Below are 21721 nucleotides of genomic sequence, written 5' to 3'. Positions count from 1 at the left end.
AGGGAAGATGGTGTTTTATTTAATCAGAAAATGCCAAATCGTGTACAACATATATGTTGTCTCTGTTAATTAATTATATGGTCTCATTTATTAGCAAATGATTTAATTGTTTTCATCTACATTTGATGTAGTATTCCAACATTCTGAGAAAAAGGGGGTTGTAAATTTTAAACTGAAAACATGGTTTATGGAATAATGATTGTGCAAAAGAAGGCATTTGAATATGTCGATTTAGACTCAGGGAATTTATAAGGGGCGTTCTCTTGTTTTATTTATATAAACTCAACTATATTAACGATTTAACGAGTCCAGTTTAAAGAAACGTCTCAAAACTTACGCCGAGGTTTGGGTTTCTGTGGGCTTTTTTTTTCAGCTCCGTGGCATTATCTTTTTTGCCCTGTTCAAAGTTGTCTCTGATATGTGTCCGTGAAGTTAGAATGCAATTGAACACGTCTCCTAGGAAACTCCAAAGACTCTCTGGGATATGATATGAAGTCAAAATGCAGCAACCAATTGTAGTTGAGGGGAAATACACTAAATTTGCCCTGGTAGAGCCGTATAAAACCAGGGTGTGTAAAACAGCAAAGCTCTAATGCAAAATTTGGACATAAAAAAATAAATTAAAAAACCTCCACAGTCCCCCTCTTTCGCTGGATGGATGGTTGCTAATGTGTGATCAAATTCTGCAAACAGGGTTCACAGTTTTCTCTGATCCGTTGTCCACAGAAGGTAAGGACAGCAGGGGCCTTTGAGGGCTGTGTGGCTCCTGGCCCTTCTGGTGGAGGGGGAGGGAATGAGAGGGACCCGCTTCACCCTGATAGGACCTGTGAGGGAGACGGTGGCGAAAAAGCTGCCAGGACCTATGACTCCATGACGTCACACAGCCACAGCACCCCGCTCAGCAAACCATAGAGTTCCCCGCCCACCAGTAGGTGGGCTAGGTCACCATGGTAACAGCACTCGGAGGGCGTTGACAGTGGGGTGTTCTTATTGCTGCTGCCGTGATGCTTTCTGCTGCTCTGCATTGCATGCGGCATGGAGTCATGCTGTGGCTCCGGCTTAAGGGCGGCTGGGCTTGTATAAGTGTGTTCCACGAGAAGTTTCCTTCTGTCAATCTCACTTTCAGGCATTGCAATCCCTAATTAACTCTGCAGTTCCACTTTCAAAGCGGGTTGTGCTTCTCACTTGTGGATGGGAATTAACTTGATCTGGGATGCTGCCAAATGAGAAACTTCATCCTATCTTCTTTTGGGCGCCGAGCTTCTTAAATTCCTTTGCCACTTGTCACATAGGCTCCAATGAGTGGGAGCTTGTGATTTATTTATTTTTTTTCTTCTTGGTCCTGGATTTTGGCTTAAGAAAGTTACAAAAGTAAATCAGACGAGGGATTCAAAGTGAAGGTTCTTGGATGTGAGGTCTAGCTCTAATAGACAGTCTGGGTTAACACAGACTGGATTTGCTTTTACCAAGTAACATAGGTCTTTTTTTTTCTTTTTTTTTTTGAGCAGGTTATTTAATCTGACTCTGATGTTAGAGACAAAGCAAGGTGAACAGCACTTTGGCAAACCCTCCGAAGTGTACTTGAAAAGCTGGTGACATCTGGTTTTGGAAAAACAGGACTGCAAGTGTGATCTTATTTTCTGTCCATGAGCGTGCTTGATGTAACCCAGTGTTTCTCATGACCCACTGCCCTGCATGTTTTAGATGTTTCCCTCCTCCAACACACCTGATTCAAATGAATGGCTCCTTAACAGGCCACTGCAGAGCTTGATGACGAGCCGATCATTTCAATCAGGTGTGGTGGAGGAGGGAAACATCTAAAACATGCAGGGCAGTGGGTCATGAGGACAGGAATTGAGAAACACTGATCTAACCCAACTGTTAATCATTATGCGAGTTTTCAGAGGGTTTCTTGTTTTTAATTCGATAATACTTAACATTGATAATAATAACATTATCCATACATAAATTTGACCAAAGGTTTCATTACAATTTGTCATACATCAATAAAACTCAATGTGAACCTATCCAATAAAGACTTATTATGAAACCTTCTGAACATAACCTCAACTTTTATCTCAATGCATCTCATCTTCTCACATCTGTTGCCATTCACAAGTTTGATCACATGTTGTGCATGTTTTGGTTCTCTTTATGTCCTTTTCTGTCTCGAATTTCCTTTATGATGGTATTTTTTTCCCATCTCTGTGTAGGAATGCGAGAAGCTGTTGCCGGGCAGCGAGGCTGAGTTGACTCCTCTGGCCTTTCGTCGGTCCTACAAAGGCACGAGCGCAGACTCCTCTCACCTCCACCTTGGCGCTGTGGAGACGCTGTCCCTCCGCAGGTCTGGTCCCCTTCCCCAGAAACTCCTGGCCCACTTGGCAGAAGGAGGAGGGGCAGACGTGTGCTCCCTCAGCCCCTACATGCTTCGTCTCTCAGGGGCAGGATTCGCCTACTATGCTCCGGGACCAGAGACATCTGTGTGAAAGCAAACCCAGTCTCTGAAACTATGTCTATGGGCGAATCTCGTGAGCTTAGAAAAAAAGAAGAAAAAAAAAAGAATCCCTATATGTGCGACCAAGATCCACGTTGCAAGGATCAAGCATTTAGATAACAAAAACAAACGTGTTCACACACCTCAGACGCATGGACTCTCCATGCTCAGTTCATCATGTGCATTTTCTGGGCTACACATGAGTGGACAACCTTTTAGATAGTATTGCCCTGACTCCTCATTCTCATACTTTTCTGTTTCAGGGTGTCTCAGTCGCTCTCATCAAAGTTTCTGCTCAAACTCCTTTTTGAAAATGTGCGATGGTGTCATTGCACCGTGGAACTGTCACGTTTGACCAGTCAATTTTGTACACTCTGTCCTCATTTTCAGTCTCACATCCTCTTGCCTGTTCCTCTACTGTCATATCCTTTTTTGCCTCTTTGTAAATGTTTGTTGAACACATTCATGTACATCTACGTGGTCTAGCCAAGTAAGGGGTAGCCATCAAGCTTAGCCCTTTAGGTATGAGTGCGTGTGCATGTGCGCAAGAGTACGCATGAATTTGCCTGTTTTATTGTACGTTTGTATGTGACACACTTTTGCCTTACAGGTACGCAGCAGCAGACTAGGAGCCAAAGGAGAAAGACGTTAAAAAAAAGATTAGCGGAATTGGTGTATTACAAAGCCTTACACACACATACTCATCAGCTGAATGGGGGGAGGGGGGGAATGAGGAGAAACTCTAGAGGGAAGTGCAGTATTTTAGCCACCCTGCCTTAATTCACAGATACTATTTTCAGTAGATCAATTTAAACACATTTGTGAGAGTACAAGGAGATTCAGAGGGCATACATGTCTGGTACAGTGTGTCTGTTGTTCCCCTTTCTACTCTTTTACCCTCACGATGGTGTCAAGCTTCTCTTGTCTGTCAGTGTAGCATGTTGGATCTATCACTGCATGCTGATCTATTCTTCCTTGTCCCCTCATCGTCCCATACATCATTCATCACAGAACACATCAGGGCACCTTTTCTTTCTCCCAACTGTGAGCACGGTCTGCCCTCTGCTGCCACCGTGTGGCCATATAGGGTAACAGCCCGGGACTGTTGAGGTATTGATTTATGGATGTCCTTAATGGCTCACTAACCCCTCACCACTGCAACGTGCTTGTGTATTTGCTGCCATGCTATGTGTTATGCAAACGCTAATGTCAGAATGCTAATGTCACGTGGTCATGTTATAAGGGGTCGTCTCTGTGATGCATTAAGTTTTTCTCGTATTCTTAAATTATTGATGTCAGTCACTGTTTTATGTATGGATGTAACTTAAAAGGTTTTTGCTATATATTGTAGTAAGAAGGAGTGTTATAGTTCTATAGATACAGCTTGTAGGAAGTAGGAGGGAGACTTGAATCGGCGATGTCACAATCAAATCAATGAGAATGTTGAACTGATTTGTCCATCTTGTCCTCCACCTGAAGATTGTAGCTCATTATGGATGAACCTCTTCTCTGCATTTCTAACAGCATTTCTGAAGTCCTCTTTTTTCCAAAGCATATCTGTCTGGTTACATCGCATGTGACTGACTCTGGAAGTCTTGAATGTGAGATTCTGAAGCATTTTTGTATCTTGATACAGTTTATTTTCATACACATCACCATCTGCCAACTTGTATAGATTTAATAATGGGCGTTCAGTATTTTTCTACTGGGGCACAGATGACTTAATTGTTTGAAGGGAGGTCTGGATTTGTCCTTTTCAGTTTTCACTGAAAGCCTCCACAAGTGTTGGGACACGGGGGGGGGGGGCGCTCAACATCCTGACCTCAGTTGTTTTAAAGGAGAGACCTCAGTGCTCGTATTGCTGTGTCCCACCTCACTGTGCTGTTGCCATAATGTGTCCAAACTTATTCTAAATGTCTAACACCAGTTCTATTACATCGATGCTGTAAAGTAAATTTCCACGACTCGAGGGGGTATTCTTTATGGTTATCCTGCAAACATATTTTTCTACTATCTCGAAGTCCTCAAATGTTTCTGCTCAAATGTTCATCTTTTTTTTTTTTTGTCATTTTTGTTTGGTCCATTGTGAATGTTTCTTGTTACTTTTGTATCTCAGAAAGAAGATTATATTTTAACTCTGTTAGAATATGAGTGTGTCCAAGTTTGTAACCAAAATGAGAGCAAAACATAAATTATATGATTTGTTAGACTTACCTATAGTCCTACACACTGCACTTTGTCTTACAACAGATCGTTTTTTTTTTTCCCCCTAAAAACAAGGTCTATTGTCTTTCAACTGGAGTTTATAGTTCACTCTTCCTCACAAGTTATTTTTCTATGAAGATTGTAGTGGGTGAAATAAAAAAAAAGAAGAAAAAAAAAGAAAGAAGTGACCAAATAACTTGACTAGGAATGAACTTGTCTGTAGGTGAGCCTCCGTCTCTATGGGTTTATCACACCAGCCTTCTATTGCTGATCAGAATGTCAAACTGCTTTTTCTAAGTCCATCAGCACAACAGCAGGTGCTCATCCTGTCACTCCTGAGCTTGGCAAAGGTCTGAAATGTCAGCTGCTGTGCTCCAAGCAGCACGCTTCATATCATACCTTTAGTATGGCACTATTTGTATTATTAAATAGATTTTGAGAAATTACTTTTTTTTTCCCCTTTTCCTTTTTGGATAAAGATTTTAAAAAGTTCACATTGACTTTTTGCCAGCCTGTCTGTAGCAAATGAGGGCAAATCACTGTATTGTCATTCTGCTTGTAATAAAGAGTGAAAACAGTGGTCCTCTGATTTTATTTGTTTATTTATTTTTTTTAAATTTTTTTATTTTTTATTTTCCCACAGGTGTCCTTCACGAACATCTTAAGTTACCACTTTATCTATTGAATTATTATTTGCTCAATCAGGATTGGTCAGCTGAACCCCACCGACACACCTGGCTAACCGTTATCCGTCGCGCATGCGCAATCCCTTCCGGGGCCAAATTTATTGACCAGATTGAGCCAATCCTCTCTGTAACTACTACTACTTTGTCATAACTTTTATTTGTTGGACAGTTAGATAGCACAATAAACGTGAAAGTTATCGTATTATTTGTTATCATTTGTTTATTGTCAAAACTATGTCTACATCAACAAATCAACTAGCCAGTTCCTTTGGAGAAGTGCTAGCAGCAACGTCCGTGAGCTTAAAGGGGAATTTTCAAACCTTGACCTTATTTCTGGCATGAAATAAACGTTTATTTACTCACCGAGAACAGTTTGGCGACAGTCGGCATCCTTCGAAAGCTATTTAGAAAACTCGCGATCGGCTTGTATCCATATAATGGAGTTAATGGGGCAGGAATAAGGCATTATCTGTCTTTATTTCACCAATACTTTAAGAAGAATGAATGAACGAATGTGTATTATAGCTCTGTTAGCACATAGCTACTGTTATGTATGTGGGGTGGCAACACCCATTCCGACATCCCGCTATTCCGACATTCAAATGTCCCACCATTCCGACAAGGCTTTCCGTATAAGGAAATGTGCGTTACTCAACAGGTGAGTCCCTTCTTTCTGTTCATAGAATTTATATGTTTAACACATGTTTACAGATAAGCGTTATTAAAAACACAAAGTCTCGGCAACTGGAGGAGGAGAAGCAGACCGCGGTGGTTTTCAATCACACACTCCAATGCCACTTGTTTCAACTTCCGAAAATGTAATCCAGCAAAAAAAGGCATACAAATATGGACCGAAACGGCTCCATAACACGCACAAGAATCCAAAAGAAACGAAAGTTAACTAAAAGATAGCAAATAAACAGCATGAAGTGGTCAAAATTGGTTTTACGCATGCCTATGTGCGTCTGGCACGTGCGTCTTCGGGCTCTCCCACGTTGGTTTGTGGATGGAAGCTATATGTTCAGCTGTAATGTCATGGAAAAACAATCTCTACATGACATTTACTCCCAAGTGTGACCAGTTAGGTCCTTAAGATATCAACAGGCTGTATAAAGCCTTGCGCAACGGCTGTGTGTTTGTGCCAAATGCGCAAAGCCCATCCGCGCTTCCCAAAATTGGAGCGAGTACTCATAAATCACGTGAATAACATGAATAAACGTTTTTACTGCATTTTGTTGTGTTCTATACGTTCTATGCTGTCATTTCTCTCTTCTCCTATTGACAAGGCAAGGCAGAGTGCTCGCACCTGTGTCCTGTGCAGTAGCCGTGATATCTGTAATTGCAATTATTACTTTTGCATATGATGCCAGCGTGCAAAAGACGCATGGGCTCTGTGGAGAGCTCCGCTCCAGCTGGCTGCTGTGCCAGCTCACTGACACTGTATTTCTGCTTAATCAGTTTCAGTCTCGCCAGATTTACATTAATATATGTATTTTTATATTTGAAATTTCAGGGGATTCTGATAATAGATTATTAAAGTTTGTTTGCGAGGCTGTGGCCTCTGCATGTGCAGAGCTTGTGCGCCAAACTTTAGGGCGTATTTGCGCCGGCATATCATTAGTGCAAAATGTTTTGGGTAAAAAAATTGGCTATTGGCTAAAAGGAACTGTCGGAATGGCGGTATGTTAAAAAAAAACATACCGCCATTCTGACCATAGGAGGAAAAAAGTGTCGGAATGACGGACGTTTGATAAAAAATTAAGTGTGATGTGTTAAGCGAGATGTCGGAATGGCAGCATGTAACCTGTTATGTGGCTACTTGCAGCAATAGGAGAGCTAACGGAGGGATTTCTACACACACCTCTGGGACGATCCCGCAGTGTTTTTTTTTTTTGTAGCCGCCCGCCACCGCCCGCAGCAAAGTTCATACCGCCCGCTCCCGCGAGATTTGAGTGGTCCCGCGGGACCCAATCCCAATGCAGCCCTCTAGTCAAGGTTTTAAAAAGCCGGAGTACAGCTAAACGCTGTTAAGAGCCTCACGCAGACTGAAGAGGTATGGTAAACTCACCTTTTCCCAACTTCTTTTAGATGTTAGGTACCAAAAGTTACATTAAATGTGGCATTTTTTAAGCTTCATAGACTGCTTCGTGTAAAACTGTTTCAAATAACACCTGTTGGTCTTTCAATATGTCTGAAGATTGTGTAGCTTTTCAAGCTTCTTGAATATTGTTATTTGCTATGTCACAATTGAAAATAGATTTAAAAAAAAAAAGCGACTGTAAGATGACTGAATTACATTTAGTTATGTCTACTTCAACTGCAAGTGACACGCTGTCATGACCACTTGCTAAGAAAGCAGTCACAATGTTAGCATTTGAGGTGTAGAAAACTGAGATTTTTGTGGTGTACATCTGTGAAGTCAGTCAATGTTCAGCAATGTGTAAACAACTTTTTAGTCAACTTTTTCTGTCATTTAGGGTATCCCTTTTTCTGGGAGGACAGTCAGGAAAACGATGGCAAACTGCACTCCTAATGCATAACATCGAATTGGCTCTAAAGCTAACAACTAGGTGCTACATTTGTACAGCTACATTTTACCTGCAGGCCAGACTTGTCATCCAATGCATTTGCAAAGTTCTCCTGTATACTGAGGACGTGTCCTCACATTTTTTTTTTAAATGGTTCTTTTCCCCGTCCATCCCTTCTGGAAGGCATACTATAATTGTTCTTGAGAATTGTTCTTAGCTTAAGAACTGGGATCAATTTTAAAATAAGAAGGCAATGCAATCCAGTGTAAGAAGTACTATTATATCATCTTGCATAAATCTTTTTTTTATTAAAAGAATATGCGTCTGTGCAATATAGCAGATTATAATTATACTAAGCATCTGATAGTACGATTGATCTTTGTTACAATATACTGAAGGTCTGAAGTGTTGTTTCTGAAATCGTGTGTCAAGTCTGAATTGGAAAAGAAAATTGCTGTCAAAATGACTCGAAGTGATAAATGAGTATAGGAACTCATTTAAGCTTACTGTTGCTGTAGTCCGGGGGGTAAATGAGTAGCACCCGGATGAGCTCCTTAATTCTTTTAGTAGTGGAGCAGGATGAGCAGCAGGCACACAGAGCTTCACTAAGAAGAGGCTTGCCTTTGTTAGTTCATGTCACGTTCATGATTGTTTTCTCCACTTCTCCTTTTTGCTGCCTTCAATTGTGATTGGCTTAAATACTTGCTTTCGAATTCATGCAACATCTTGCAAAATAACAATGTCTAACACTTGAAGCGACATAGTATTTTCTGTTAACTGAGAGGGGAGAGAGAGCAGGGACAACATGCAGCAAAGGACCTGGCTGGGAATCAAACCTGGGCTGGGATTTTTGATATAGGGATGCAGGCTCAATCTGGTGATTAAATTTTGTAACAAAATTGAAAGTGTAAATAAATATTAAATATACACAATTTTTTGGCTACTACTTTACAGAAAGTGTTTCCACATTTTTAGACCAAGTGTAACAATCAAGTATCACAAAATGGCAACTGATTAACGTTTCTGGCCTTCTTCTGAACAATCTCTACAGCCTTTTTTTCTTTTTTCATTAAATACCGCAAGCCCTTCATCCATGGAGGGTGTCGGTTTTTAACAGCCCCCCAAATTGCTGCCAAATTGTTGTACAATTTTTACCATGTTGTTAAGAACCCAGCTCACCTTTTGTCATAACCATCTCTCATCACATGGTGGCAATGCAGCATAACCAGTGGTGCATGACCAGCGGTACTGTGTAAGTTTATTAGGTTCATGACGCAGTTGTTATGCCTTTCCTCCACACTGGATGTCGCTGTTGGATTGGTTGTTTATGTGAACCTTCCCCTCCCCCCCCCTCTGTTTCAGGTCCCCACAGGTTTGCACCATTGTGTGCACGGAGGCTGAAACATGCATGCGTGAATGATGCTGTCTCCTGCTCCAGCTCCTCCCAGTCTCCATTGCTGCCATCCTCTGCTCCTCACCCCCTCTGTGGACACGTCGTCGTTGCTGCTGGGGCTGTCACAGCAGCTTCAGCATCATTTCATCATCCATCTCGGCAGTTCTCTCCATCCTCCAACATTAGTTTTTCACAAATATCCGAGCGCTGCCAAGCAGGGCACGCCCCCTTTGTCTTAAATCTCACCTTCCTCCAAGAATTGGTGAGCTGAATTAGACAGCATCCAGGCAGAGACGTCACCTTGCTGCATCCCCGTCTTCCTCTGCTCGGCAGGTCTTGTCATCGCCCATCCTTCCTCCCCCGTTCTCCTCACCATCATTCAAGATCTGTTTGGCAGAAAGCAGGCAAGCTGTCTCTTCTTCCTAAGAGAGTGTATTTTAGTTGGACAGCTGGTCTTCCGCTGTCCCTTTGGAGGATGATATTGTGGATGAAGACGGAGGAAATGGCCCTCGGGGAGCTCCTGGAGAGACTGAGGACCGTCACCCAAAGCATAGGTGGGTGAGAACAACAGTCAAAGCCAGCTGTGCTGCTTGTTTATTACATTCTTAATCGTGGAAGATCGTACATATATATATATATATTTGTTTTAAATGTAGGTATTGGTGACACATGTTTAAACCCAATGAAAGGCAAAGCAGTGGTTGAAAGCTAAAAAGCAACAAGAAGTGACATTAGGTCTAATGTCTCTGTTTGTGATGTCTCTGCCGCAAGGTAGGTTGGTGTTTGGAAAGCATTGTATTTAATTTCAGCACTGGCACATGCAGTTTAGGCTTTCATTGAAAAGGGTGATCTTGAACCACATCATCTGATCCCTTTTTAACCTGTTCAGTCTGAACAGTTAATTCACATTTAAACTAATTTTAAGCTTTCTCTATTAAATTATTACAGTCTGGCGTGTGGAGTTATACACAGAATGATTTGTCTTGTGATACAGTACCTCACTGACCTATCTTTTTAAGTGCTCCACCCTAATCACTCCCAGTATTTGGCATGTATGTATAAGAGACAGTGTTTCGGGCAGAAATGGAAGACGGTGACGTGTATATGATACACTGACCTCTTTAATGGTTGCTGAGCATGGACTTGCCACTTCAGATAATCGCCTTTTTGTAGATTTTGCTGTCAGGCTGTTGCAGTTGTCTGGAGCAGGGCGTCACTGTGTCACTTTCATTTTTAATCTGAAAACAATCGGAGATGCTGCGGGGACACATTTAAACCCTTTATTTCTAGATTTATGGCACATTTTTTGCGCCATCACTGCAGAGCTATTTTTTTTTGTGTCGTTTTTGGTTCGAATCCATTTCCACAATGTACACCTAATGTTGCTGATTAGAGGACAGATGTTTCTCCTTTGCGCACTAATACCACTAATATGATTTTTTGATACTTGCCTATCTTCTCTTTTGATCCATTTATAGAGATCTCCCTTAATCCACTCTCTGCCAGCACAAAGCTACTCTCACAAGCAGTAATGCGCATGCACCGACACACACATCCATACACAGACTTGTACGGCCTGTGGTTCGGTCCATATCTCCTTGGATGGCTTTAAAGTCATGTTTAGAGACATATTTCTCAGCGTTACAGTTTTGCACCTGTGTGTTGAAACATACTGTCACCTTTCTTTTATTTTGATTTCTTCTCATTTTGAATACAGCCTATGTTACATCCTTCCTCTCTTAGCACCAGAGATGGTGAAAGCATCGTCGTAGTGAGTGGGTGGGTGGGCTTGAAGAAGGAGGGGAAGGTAGCGCTATCCACGCCAAAGGGAATGAAAATGCAGAAATTTGAATGCAGGAGTTTAAGTTGCCTCATTTGTCTCTAGTGAAATGAAAATGGGCTCATGCTGCTATGTTTATCTTTACAATGACAGGCAATAGGTGAGAAATGTAATGCTTAACGTTTGCAAAGATCCGGTACCTGGTTGCTGTCGATAAGGAAAGGTGAGAGGAATGTGCTGTGGCAGGAGGATGAGAGCACTAATCGGCTCAGGGGAGAGTACAGTAACACTGATTAGAGAAGACAGCAGAGAGGAAGGGAGAGTGACGACAACAGAGATTCGGGGAAACTGAGTCATCTCTGGCTAGAAATGATTTTGCATTCTCTAATCTGGAGTCCTCTGAAACAGTCCGCTTTCTGTGTTTTTTGTTGTAAAACACAGAAAGGGATATGGTGGCTTTATTGCATCTCCCCGGAGACATAGGTATCAAAACACCGTTGTATCTGTTTCGGCTTGTGGTTTTTGGACGTCCGTGTTGATGCACGATCATGTTGCATCGCAACCTGTGGCCGACTACATTTTTACACCGTTTCAACACTATAGTCAGATGTAGTGATCTAATCCATATTTACTGTTGCTGTTCACTGAAACAATTTATAACTTAAAGTTATTGTAAGTGGCTGTTTTTAACCAAACAGAAGACCAAAAACTGTATGGAACGAGCACATAATTATTAGGCTTTATTTTATCACTCAATTATATCCTATTCCAGCTCCATACATACCTGAAATCTAATTAATTCTAGTTGCTATGTATTTGGGCATTGAGGGAGCGTGTGGCCCAAGTAATTACCACCTTAAACCACGGTGTACATGCAGTAAATACTCATCAACATCATTACTTAAAGTGAAATCGGAGCGAACTGATACTGATGAGTAAGAAATATTAAAGTGCATTTCAGACATATGCGGAAATTTCGAGGCCTTCAGTTTAACACTTAAGGGTAAATGGTTGCACAGGAATAAAGTGTGCAAATCAACTACAAATGACTTTAGATAATTTTAACCATTTACCAGGAAACCATTATCATTAAGTGCCAACATATTCCACAACAGTCCCCCACCTACTTTGTCCCTGAGCAGAAGTTGTTTATGTGCTTGGGGACACGGCCAAGGTAGATAAAGATTCAGTCAAAGGCTCACTAAAGCGATTACTGTTCACCCCGAGAAAAAACAGAAAATCCCCTCTTTTGAGACGTTACTGCATACGAACGCAGGTTTTGAAATGTGTAATTTTGACATAAAAATCAGGGCAATACATGGAAGTGACCTTTATTCTGTTGATGTCTTTACAGAACATCCTTCCAACAATTGTTAGGGTATCTCAGCTGGGACCATCCAACCTTGATGGAGATTTAATTTTATCATTTGAATAAATGATTAAAAACCTATTTAGATGATCTATGAATGTCGTTGTTGCTGTAGCGTTAGTCACAGACAGCTTTCCCTTTTTCTCTCGAACTGGGCATATGACCTACTTCCAGTTGGTTTAAAGGGACACCTGCAGTTCAGTTAGTCACAGGTCTCAGCTTTTCTTTTTTTTTTTTTTTAAGCAGGAATGTGCTCATCTGTAACCAGTCCTGCTCGGGGAGCTGTTTTTTATTTATCATGTTATAAATGGGTCATGTTAATGTGCTTGCAGGTCGTTTTTTTTTTTTTCAGCTGATATGGCAAGTATATGTTTACACCTCTCTGCTTTTGTGCATGAAACAGCTATATTTATCCTTGTAGTTTAGGTTAGCTAGGATGGCACAGAGATTTATCAAAGTGTTTGAGCTGAGCTTAAAGCAAACCCAGCTGTCTCAGAAGTAAATGGATGCCGTTTGATTTTAGTCATTTGTTATTGATCAGATTATCTTCTCTGTCTGTGCAGAAAGCTCAACGAGGAACTTTGTAAATCAGATAGGGATATCAGACTTTTTTTTTTATCAGCATAATGCGCGAGCCTGGTTCCTGTTTATCACTAGAGGTCAAAAGAGCTGTGCTGTTTATCCCTGAAGGCAGAGCAGGTGTATAGCCAGATGGATCCAGCAGGCCAGTATTAGTCTCCAGCTAGTCAGCCGTGGCCAGGTAGACACAACAACAATTGCTGCAGTAGCATCTCGTTCTCGGTTTCTTTAAGTTATGTGGACAGTGATTGTGTCAGATGACGCTGCGGTTATGAAAACAGGATTTGATTAAAGCAGAGCGACAGTCTGGGCATGGGACTGAGTTTACACGCAGTCTTTATGGGCTGCTCTTCAGGCACAATATTCAATGCTTTCGTCTAACAACAGAAAAACATGAAGGAGAGCATCTTTATTTGGAATTTGGCTGTATTGAAATGTACTTATTCTCTGCTGTGTTTACAAAGAGATTAAAAGGTTTCGTCCCAAACAACAATACCTGAGTATTTTAGTCCAGTTTCGAGCGAGATTTTGTACGTTTGTGGTCAGATTAACATGTTTACTTGCATTCTAAAAGTCTGATTTTATGTTCTGACTTAAACATTAATCTTTTTTTTTTTTTTTTCCTTGCATCATATAAAATTCTGATGAGGGGCCATAGCTCTCAGGCAGCACAGAGGAGGTGGGAAGGTCACCGAATAGGGAGGTAATGTTGTGTGTCTTGTCCCCTGCAGTCGCCTCATCAGTATGTTAGAGGGCAGCTCCTCTCCCATCTTTGTTCTAACCCTATAAACTGCAGGCTGCCTTCTGCTTGCCAGCTTTAACAACGCAACACAGCCAAACACTCACAAAACACACACTTAAACTTAAAAGCCTGCAAGCAAATGACCTCCTCTTCTTTTCCATCAGAGAGGACCCACTTTGTTTAACCGTCTGTCTCTGTGACTGACAACATATTGACACTGTAAGCTGTCTGTGAGCACTTTAAATTGAGGTTTATTATTTTGTATCACTTTTTTGCAGCTGATTGGATTGATTCTGTCATTTCCATGCCTTTTGCATTCTCCACGGTTTCACATGGAATTGAATGGACTGCAGAGGGATTCAAACAGGCAAGGAAAAGGCAGATTAGTTAAGGAGAGGAGGAATATAATTAGCCCGAAGAGCAGAAGGGGATTTGTGCTCCACCGGCTGCCCTCTGCTTCTGTTGCACTCCGTCCTCCTCCCCTCTTGTCCTTCCTTAAAAACCTTCTCTGACCTGTCAGTAGTTGCACTTGTGACGAGGTACGTGTGTCCTTTAGAGTACGGGTGTGTGAGCCACTTTGAGCCTATTCTCACTTCTACAGTGACCAGTGTCTGTTTCAGAGGTTGTAGAGACCGTGACTCAGCCTTTTGTTAACTGCCGGCTTTGCACTGTGCTATTTTCTTGAGTCCCCCAACGTGGCACTGCAGCAGACACTTTGCTCGTGTTGTATGTATCCAGTGCAGTGTTTTCACCACAGGATGCATGTAAGAGCATTTAATTTTGATCCTGAGTGACTCTACTAATGACGGCAAAAATGGATCCTTCCAATATCTGTATTTGGGAGCTGAATTTTGGAGTCTGTTAAGCTGTTCAGCAGAGCTTTCATCCCTGGATGACAGAGTTTGTTTTGAGTGTATGAGACCAGCAGCCGGCTCTCATGTCTCTGCATGAGTTTCTGCGGGAGGGTGGGGAGGCATCCTGCCGCCTCATGAACCGCCTCAGTCATCTGATCCAAAACTTGGACATCTCTGGACTGGGCTCTCCTTTCCCTTTCAGCCCTTCCAGCCGCAAGAACTCGTGGAGAGACTGGGATGGTAAGACGGATATAGAAGAAAAGACTTTCCTGTATATGACTCTGTGTGTGTGTGTGTGTGTGTGTGTGTGTGTGTGTGTGCAGATACTTGCTTTTGTGCTTTATTTGCTACATCTCAACTCTGTGCAAGTGCAAGAAAGTTTCCAGCCCTGGAAAGTTGCACATTCGGCTACACATCAGTGTGTATGTGCAGACATATATGTATGTGTTTATGCATAATATATTCCTGCTTTTAGCTCTGACCAGAGTTTTGCAGGGCATCGTGCCCAGAGCCTCACACACAGCATTTCCTGTGGGCTTCCCTTGTTACCCTCAAGACTGTGTCTTTGTGTGTGTGCGCGTGTAACTTTTTGTGTGTGAGAGAGTGCGTGACTGCGCAGCTTAAACAGCCACTTGGGTCTCCAACTTACAGATCTCTGCAGCTGCGCTGACATTTTTTCCGCAGCAGCAACCGATTCCTCAGCAAATGCAGTTATTGCAGCACCTTGCCAGCAGCCGAGCTGGTGCAGAGGAATCGGGAGCTGGTGATTAAAGAGGTTTTTCGTTCGGTACTGTGCTAGTAGGAGTTTTTTTTCCACTTTGAGGGGTGCCCTATGCCTCTATTTTTAAAAGGACTGCTGACACGCAGCGAGAAAAGAATGGTGAGGAAAACCAGGAAGAATGCATCTGAATTGGATAGAGGGATACCAATGGTACCACTCAAGCCACGTGAGTCTGGGGACATATCGATGGTATCTTTGTACCTTTTTTAGTGCGAATTTCTGTGTCAGAGAATAGCTGCCTCTCTGTATGTATTTGCACCTTTTTTGCATTTTGTAATCTATTTTCATCTGGGTTGCCCACAGTGTGTGTGTTAACATTTAGCATATTGTCAAACACCCACATCTTTGTTTCTCATCTTTCACCAAGTTTTAACTTGGACATTTGATTTGTTCTGTTCCTGGATAAATGTGTCCTTGCATCTGCATCAGCATGTACAGCCCTGTCAGGCATAGACTCTGCTTAAGCTACATGGTTTTCAGGGGAAAGTTTTCTTCTCCTTCCCGCTCTGGCAAAGTCATTAGCCATGAGGAGAATTCAAGAGACAGATCACTGATTCTTTTTTTTTTTTTGTAGACCTCTAACATTTGAAAGAGAAGAACTGTATAAATATACATTTAACTACATCTGGACGTTGCTCCACATGTCTTGTGGTTTGTTCAGATGCAACTCTGCAGGCATAAGCTTGTGCTGGGATGTTCTTTTCAGAGAGAATTGGCCCTTTTTTTCGGCCTCCTTTCCAAACAAGTCAACGTTGTTCAGTCTTTTTCTAAATGTGCTGTTAAGAACTTGTTATGAACAGGATTTCTTTGAACATTGCACATTCTGACCTTGAGGTGAACTCGCTGGGACATGTGCTGCAGGGAAGATATAGTAGCTGGTAGCTGTCTGGGATGTTTAATGATGGACTGCAAAAATGTTTGGAAATGGCATTTTGGTTTAGTTTTGGTCGGATAACGACGTGGTGTAAAGTGTCATCTGTTTCTCATCTGTACCTACCTAGATCTAAAGTCTGGTACGGACCAGATGATTTATTATGTAGCGATGCATAAAACCTTAGAATTGAAAGAAGAGGCTAAAAAAAAAACCTCTTTTTCACGTGACTGTAGGTTTTAGAGCAAGTGAAGAAGATAAGAAGCATGACTTAAAGCGTGGCCTTTGCTCAGCTGCCAATTCTTCATTACACTTTCAGACCGTGGAAAATGGGAGCTCAAAGTGTTTTAAAACATTTAATTTTACCGTATAACCTTCTGTCCTTGAAGTAAGTGCTGTGCTTCTGACAGAAAATGCTACATTAGCACAGTGCTTAGAATGACTGCACTAATTTGCTCCGAGTTGTTTGGTTCTCCATTTAAAATGTTTTCGGTTTTATCTCTCAAGGTTTATGACACTGATAACCTCCTGCAAGCCCTCGGTCACACACACATTCATTTTTATGCCCTGCAAACACCTGAAACATTCACTCCTATACATACCTGTGCTGACCCGCTTTATAAAGGAGTGTGTGTATATATTTAAAACCTTTTAGCACTTCCGGATTTCTATAATGGTGACACTAGGAGACACCAGAATGTCTGTTGAATGACTCAATGAAATTTAATCTAAATTGCTACATTCTGTCAAGAAACAGTGTCTGCCTTTGAGAGGTCTCATTAGAATTGCGTCTTTCACTAAGTTCGTAAGAATGGGGCCTTTTGAGTGGAGTAAACAAGAATAGAGCCTTTCAATTGATAGTCAGTGGTTAAATGGGGATGCAGGCAGAGTTTGAATGGGCTGGTCAGAATGGAGGCTTTGTGTTTTTGGTGCGCATCTCCTGAGATAAAGCAAGCGATCCTGAGTTTTATTGGCTTAGGTAAATGAGCTCTGGGAGCTGCAGTATCTACTGTCACAAAACCATATCTTCCCAAGAAATTTTTTTTCCCGTTCCTGGCTGGCTATAAAAAGTCATGACTGGATATTTATTAGAGGGTCATACTTGGTAATTTTTGGCAGGTTGGAGGCATTGCTTTTAGGGGACAGGTGAAAAATAGTTGGGTGAGGAGGGAGGGAGGGAGGGAGGGAGGGTGGGGTCCAGTACTACACAGTAGCTTTTGTATACAGGGAAGGTAACCTGAGGTTGGAAAAGGAAGTCCTCTCAGTTACTGACAGATAACTGCAGGCAGTGGAGCACCTGCAGCCTGGCAGCAATAATGAGGCTGGATGTGGAGGTTTAGGAAAGGTGGAGTCAGCATGAGAGGGAAGTTGTTCATGTGATAGTTTTTACACAGCTTCATGGAGCAAATGTTGCAGGTGAGGGATGCAGAAGAGGCTGACTGGAACAGAAGGATGGGAGGAGAGGAGATGGCAGATTCAGGGTTCTACACTGAGGAGGACATGGAGGCTGACTCTGGGTTTAGCATTAAAACAGAATCAAGGCCGACTCTAGCCGGGCAGATGATTGTAGGTTCAGATGGATGTCCAGATGGAGAAGAGTTGGACTTAGTTGCGATCACAGGACACACAGACTTTCTGCTAACCACTAAGCAGCAAAGAGAGGAGAGTCTAGGAGAAAATGAGTCGAATCAGACTGAAGAAGAAGGTGCTGATTCAGTGTTGGGGGATGATGGTGAGACTGAAGCAAAGAGGGCAGTAGAGATTGAGGGTCTGAGTGAGAACAAAGAGGGAAATGTGGAGAGAACTTTGGGTGTTTGTTTGGGTCCAGAAGAGGAGAGTTGGGCTCATGTTCGGATATCTGTTGAGGAGGTGGAGAGTTACTACAGACTTTCCCGCCGCTGCCACTGGCTCTGCGGTAGGTGTTGGATTTTTTTGTGATCTAATTTAATTTAATGTAATATTTAATCTTTTTTTTTTGCGTTTTGTTTCAGTGTTACAATAAAACAGTTTAACATCTTTGATTTGGTTTGCCTAAATCCAAACCTTCCTCTGGGGTTCTTTGCTCTCTTTGGAATAACACATTTGATAAAAGTCTTGTTTTTGTTTTGTTTTTTGTCAGTAAAATCTATATTTAATTGAAATCCATTATCAGTTTGACTGTCCTGTTTCGTGTCTGTTTTTGTTGTATAAAATCTGGACAAGAAATCTAAATTATTCAGGAACCAGGTGCTGTTTGTCCATCTGCATCCTGTTTATCCTGTTTGCTAGAGGGCTGTGGTTGTGTGGATAATGTTATGATCATTGCTGAAACATAGACGGGCACAATTCTGCATGAACATCCTGATGAGCCAACAAATAAGAGGACACTGCCAATTGGTCTCATGGGTTAGTTTGAGAGGAGTCGATAGTTTTGTATATTTTGCTTTTATTTCTAAAAGCATGTCTTTCAAACCGTTACTTGATCAGTTGTCAGATCATCACAGTTAATCATCACCATCACGTTAGACTTTGCCTTTTTGAACCGTCACCTGAACTCCTTCACCTTAGCTTCCTTTATTTTGCATGAACTTACCAGTCAATGCTCAGCAGTGTGCTTAATCTCTTCTTCCCCCTCCTCCACGGCCATGACCTTAAGCCCCTTTTTGCTGTTTGTTGCCCTCCCCCACTCTATTTCCTGCTCTTCCCCCCCCCCCCCCAGTGTGCAATGTTTATCATTCAGACTTTGAGGACATTATGAAGAAAAATACTTTATTCATCCCCCAGTGGGGGAAATTCACATTAGTCGATTAGCTCTAATCTAGGGTTCCTTTACAGCAATATGAGACGCCTTGGCTTTTTAAAGAGATTTACAATGATTGCATACTTGACAATAATAATAATCAATGTGATTAGTTTTTGATGGTCAAAGGCAACTATGTCCTTACAAGACACATTTAAAATGACAAATGCAAACATGATAAAGTGAGATTTTATATCCAAAAGGTCAGAGGTCAGTTTAACTAATCAGTGTTCTGTAGGAATACGTTGCTCTGGTGATGAAGGAACACCATAACAGAAAGGGAAAGTGTGGCTTTATTTGACATTTAGTCAGATACTGAACTGGTCCGACTGATTTTGTTTGTCAAGTCTAGCTTTAGTGATTTTTACAGTTCCTCTTCCCTGCAGAGCTAAAGATGCAGAACAAAAGCAAAGTCCTTTTGTTTCAGTCCCTATATGCTTGAGGAACAGCTCCCCTTAAAGGGGAACTCCGGTATTTTTAAACCTAGACCTTATTTCTGGCATGAAATACGTTTATCTACTCACCAAGAACAGTTTGGCGAAAGTCTGTGTCCTTCGTTAGGTATTTAGATAACTTGTGATCCATATAACGGAGTGAACGGGGCAGGAACGATGCAGCCTCTAAATAAGGCATTATCTGTTTTTATTTCACCAATACTTTAAGACGAATGAATGAAGGAACATATACTATAGCTCTGTTAGCTCATTGGTGCTGTTATGTGGCTACTTGCGGCTATAGGAGAGCTAACGGAGGGATTTCTACACAGGCACTCTACTGGGACCACTTAATCCACACGCCCCCCTGGAGCACAGTTAGTACGCGTTCGTTCATTCATTCGTCTTAAAGTATTGGTGAAATAAAGACAGATAATGCCTCATTTAGAGGCTGCATCATCTAAGCCCGGTTCACTCCGTTGTATGGATCGCGAGTTTTCTAAATAGCTTCCGAAGGACACCGACTTTTGCCAAACTGTTCGCGGTGATTAGATTTCATGCCAGAAATAAGATCTAGGTTTAAAAATACCCCTTTAAAGCAGCAGTATGGTGGAGGGGATTTCTTTGCTCTTTAGCCCCCCCTACAGTTGTGGGATGTAACACCACTGTCGTAAAAACAAAGTTTCTGCTGAGCCCTGCATATGGAAAGCAACACATGTGCAAACCACTGCAAACCTGTCAGGAAACAAGGTCAGTTTTGACTTCAAGAACTTGAGCCACATGCTGGCAGATTTACAGACGGAGTCGAGTGAAGCTAACGCGACACAGCTGAGAATAAGCAACCAATTGATTATTACCTGTCAGTTCAATAGCAGCGAGATTTTATTTTTATCTGAAATCCGGAGCGAGTAAAAGCCAGTCCAAGGTTTACCCTTGTGCCCTGTCTTGCTTGTCTACCTTCTCTTTTCCTCGTTTTCTCTGACAGCGTTGTCTTGGCTCTCTTTGCTGCATCTGCCATGAGGGCTTATCTTAGTTTATTTTTTTCACTCAACTTCTTTCAGTGTAGCGAAAGTGTCTTTTTTTTCCCCAACTTAATTGGAAATGGCATTAGTGTCTGGGCTTTAATCTAAAGTTCTTAGACAAAAGCAAGACGACTATCACCTCTGGCTGAGCGGGTTATTGCTTGAATATCAATAAACACAATAGCCATTTTGCCATGTTTTTTTTCTAAACATTTATAAGGATTTTGGCCTTTCTAGCACGGAGAATCACGAGTTAATTCCAAAGGTCAAGTTTTAACTTAGTCAAGTTAATCTGTGTCAGTAGTGGTAGGCGGTCCAGGTGTGTATGTGACCCACTAACTTTTGACTTGTCAGCCGCGAGCGTGAGCGTGAGTGGAAACTCATCCCCATCGTTAAGCTTCTTAAGAACATTAACGCCTCAACCAGCAGGTGATGTGTTTGTGTGAGTATAGAGGGAATGTTGGAATAATGTTCTGTTTGTTCAGAATGTGCTTTTCTCAATAGACTAAATTCATCAGTAAAAAGCAGAGCAAGAGTGTTAACATTAGGATAATTACCATAAAATGGAACTATAAGATTGTCGTATAACAATGTTTAAACGGCAAACAATGATATTTTCAATCGGTTGGTTATTTAAATGCAGATAATTGTGTAAAATGAACACCATAATTAATCTTTAGTGTGAGATTCATATTGTTTTTTGTCTTCTTGTGTTAGATGTTCATGATCATGTACATCTACATCCTTTTCTCTCATTAGATAATTGTGGTGTCACAGTTCTAATTGTCGATGAGAAAAGATACAGAGAGAGTTTTGAATTGATACTGGCGTAGTTTCACCGTTTGTCATCTTGTGAGAACTACAGTAGCATTTGATATCCGAGACTGCCTGAAGGGCTTTTACAACGGTAAAAAAAATGCATGAGTGGTGAGTGGATACTCGCGTAGGTTAGGGTAAATGAAGAGAGCGACTGTGGAAAAAGGTCTGAAGCTGAAATTGGACATTGGGGAGGGGATTTTTCAGTAACAGAATAGCCCCTTTCTGGCCTGATGGAGGGAGGGGAGTTGCTTTTGATGTGATATGCGTGGGAGTTTCTGTGGGCCGGGTGTGGCGGCTCAGTAAGTGAAGCCCGGTCAGAAAAAAGGAAGCTGGCCGAGGTCTCTTTGTGCACTTGACTACATAAGGAGCATGTGAGAGCCCGTAG

At 41.8% G+C, this 21721-nt stretch overlaps 2 protein-coding genes across 15 annotated transcripts in view; both read left to right on the top strand.

The window, feature by feature from the left end:
* LOC140319126 (phospholipid-transporting ATPase IH-like) overlaps window positions 1-5269 on the top strand; it is a 32830-nt gene extending 27561 nt beyond the window's left edge. For 3 of the 6 annotated variants that reach the window (XM_072396704.1, XM_072396703.1, XM_072396702.1), the window contains one exon: window positions 2214-5269. In XM_072396704.1, coding sequence (XP_072252805.1) covers window positions 2214-2486 — 273 coding nt within the window. In that variant the 3' untranslated portion in view covers window positions 2487-5269. Of the gene's footprint in view, window positions 1-726; window positions 951-2213 lie in introns of all 6 variants that reach the window. The other 3 variants (XM_072396707.1, XM_072396706.1, XM_072396705.1) reach the window with 2 other exon arrangements.
* Window positions 5270-9340: 4071 nt separating this feature from the next.
* mcf2lb (mcf.2 cell line derived transforming sequence-like b) overlaps window positions 9341-21721 on the top strand; it is a 36643-nt gene continuing 24262 nt past the window's right edge. For 6 of the 9 annotated variants that reach the window (XM_072396697.1, XM_072396694.1, XM_072396698.1 and 3 more), the window contains exon 1: window positions 17515-18197. In XM_072396697.1, coding sequence (XP_072252798.1) covers window positions 17681-18197 — 517 coding nt within the window. In that variant the 5' untranslated portion in view covers window positions 17515-17680. Of the gene's footprint in view, window positions 9861-14713; window positions 14871-15482; window positions 15578-17514; window positions 18198-21721 lie in introns of those variants that run through there. The other 3 variants (XM_072396700.1, XM_072396699.1, XM_072396701.1) reach the window with 3 other exon arrangements.

Source organism: Leuresthes tenuis, unplaced genomic scaffold (genome assembly GCF_036924035.1).
Source record: "Leuresthes tenuis unplaced genomic scaffold, fLeuTen1.0.hap1 SCAF_12, whole genome shotgun sequence".
NCBI lineage: Eukaryota > Metazoa > Chordata > Actinopteri > Atheriniformes > Atherinopsidae > Leuresthes > Leuresthes tenuis.
This window is presented reverse-complemented; position numbering and strand designations above follow the sequence as displayed.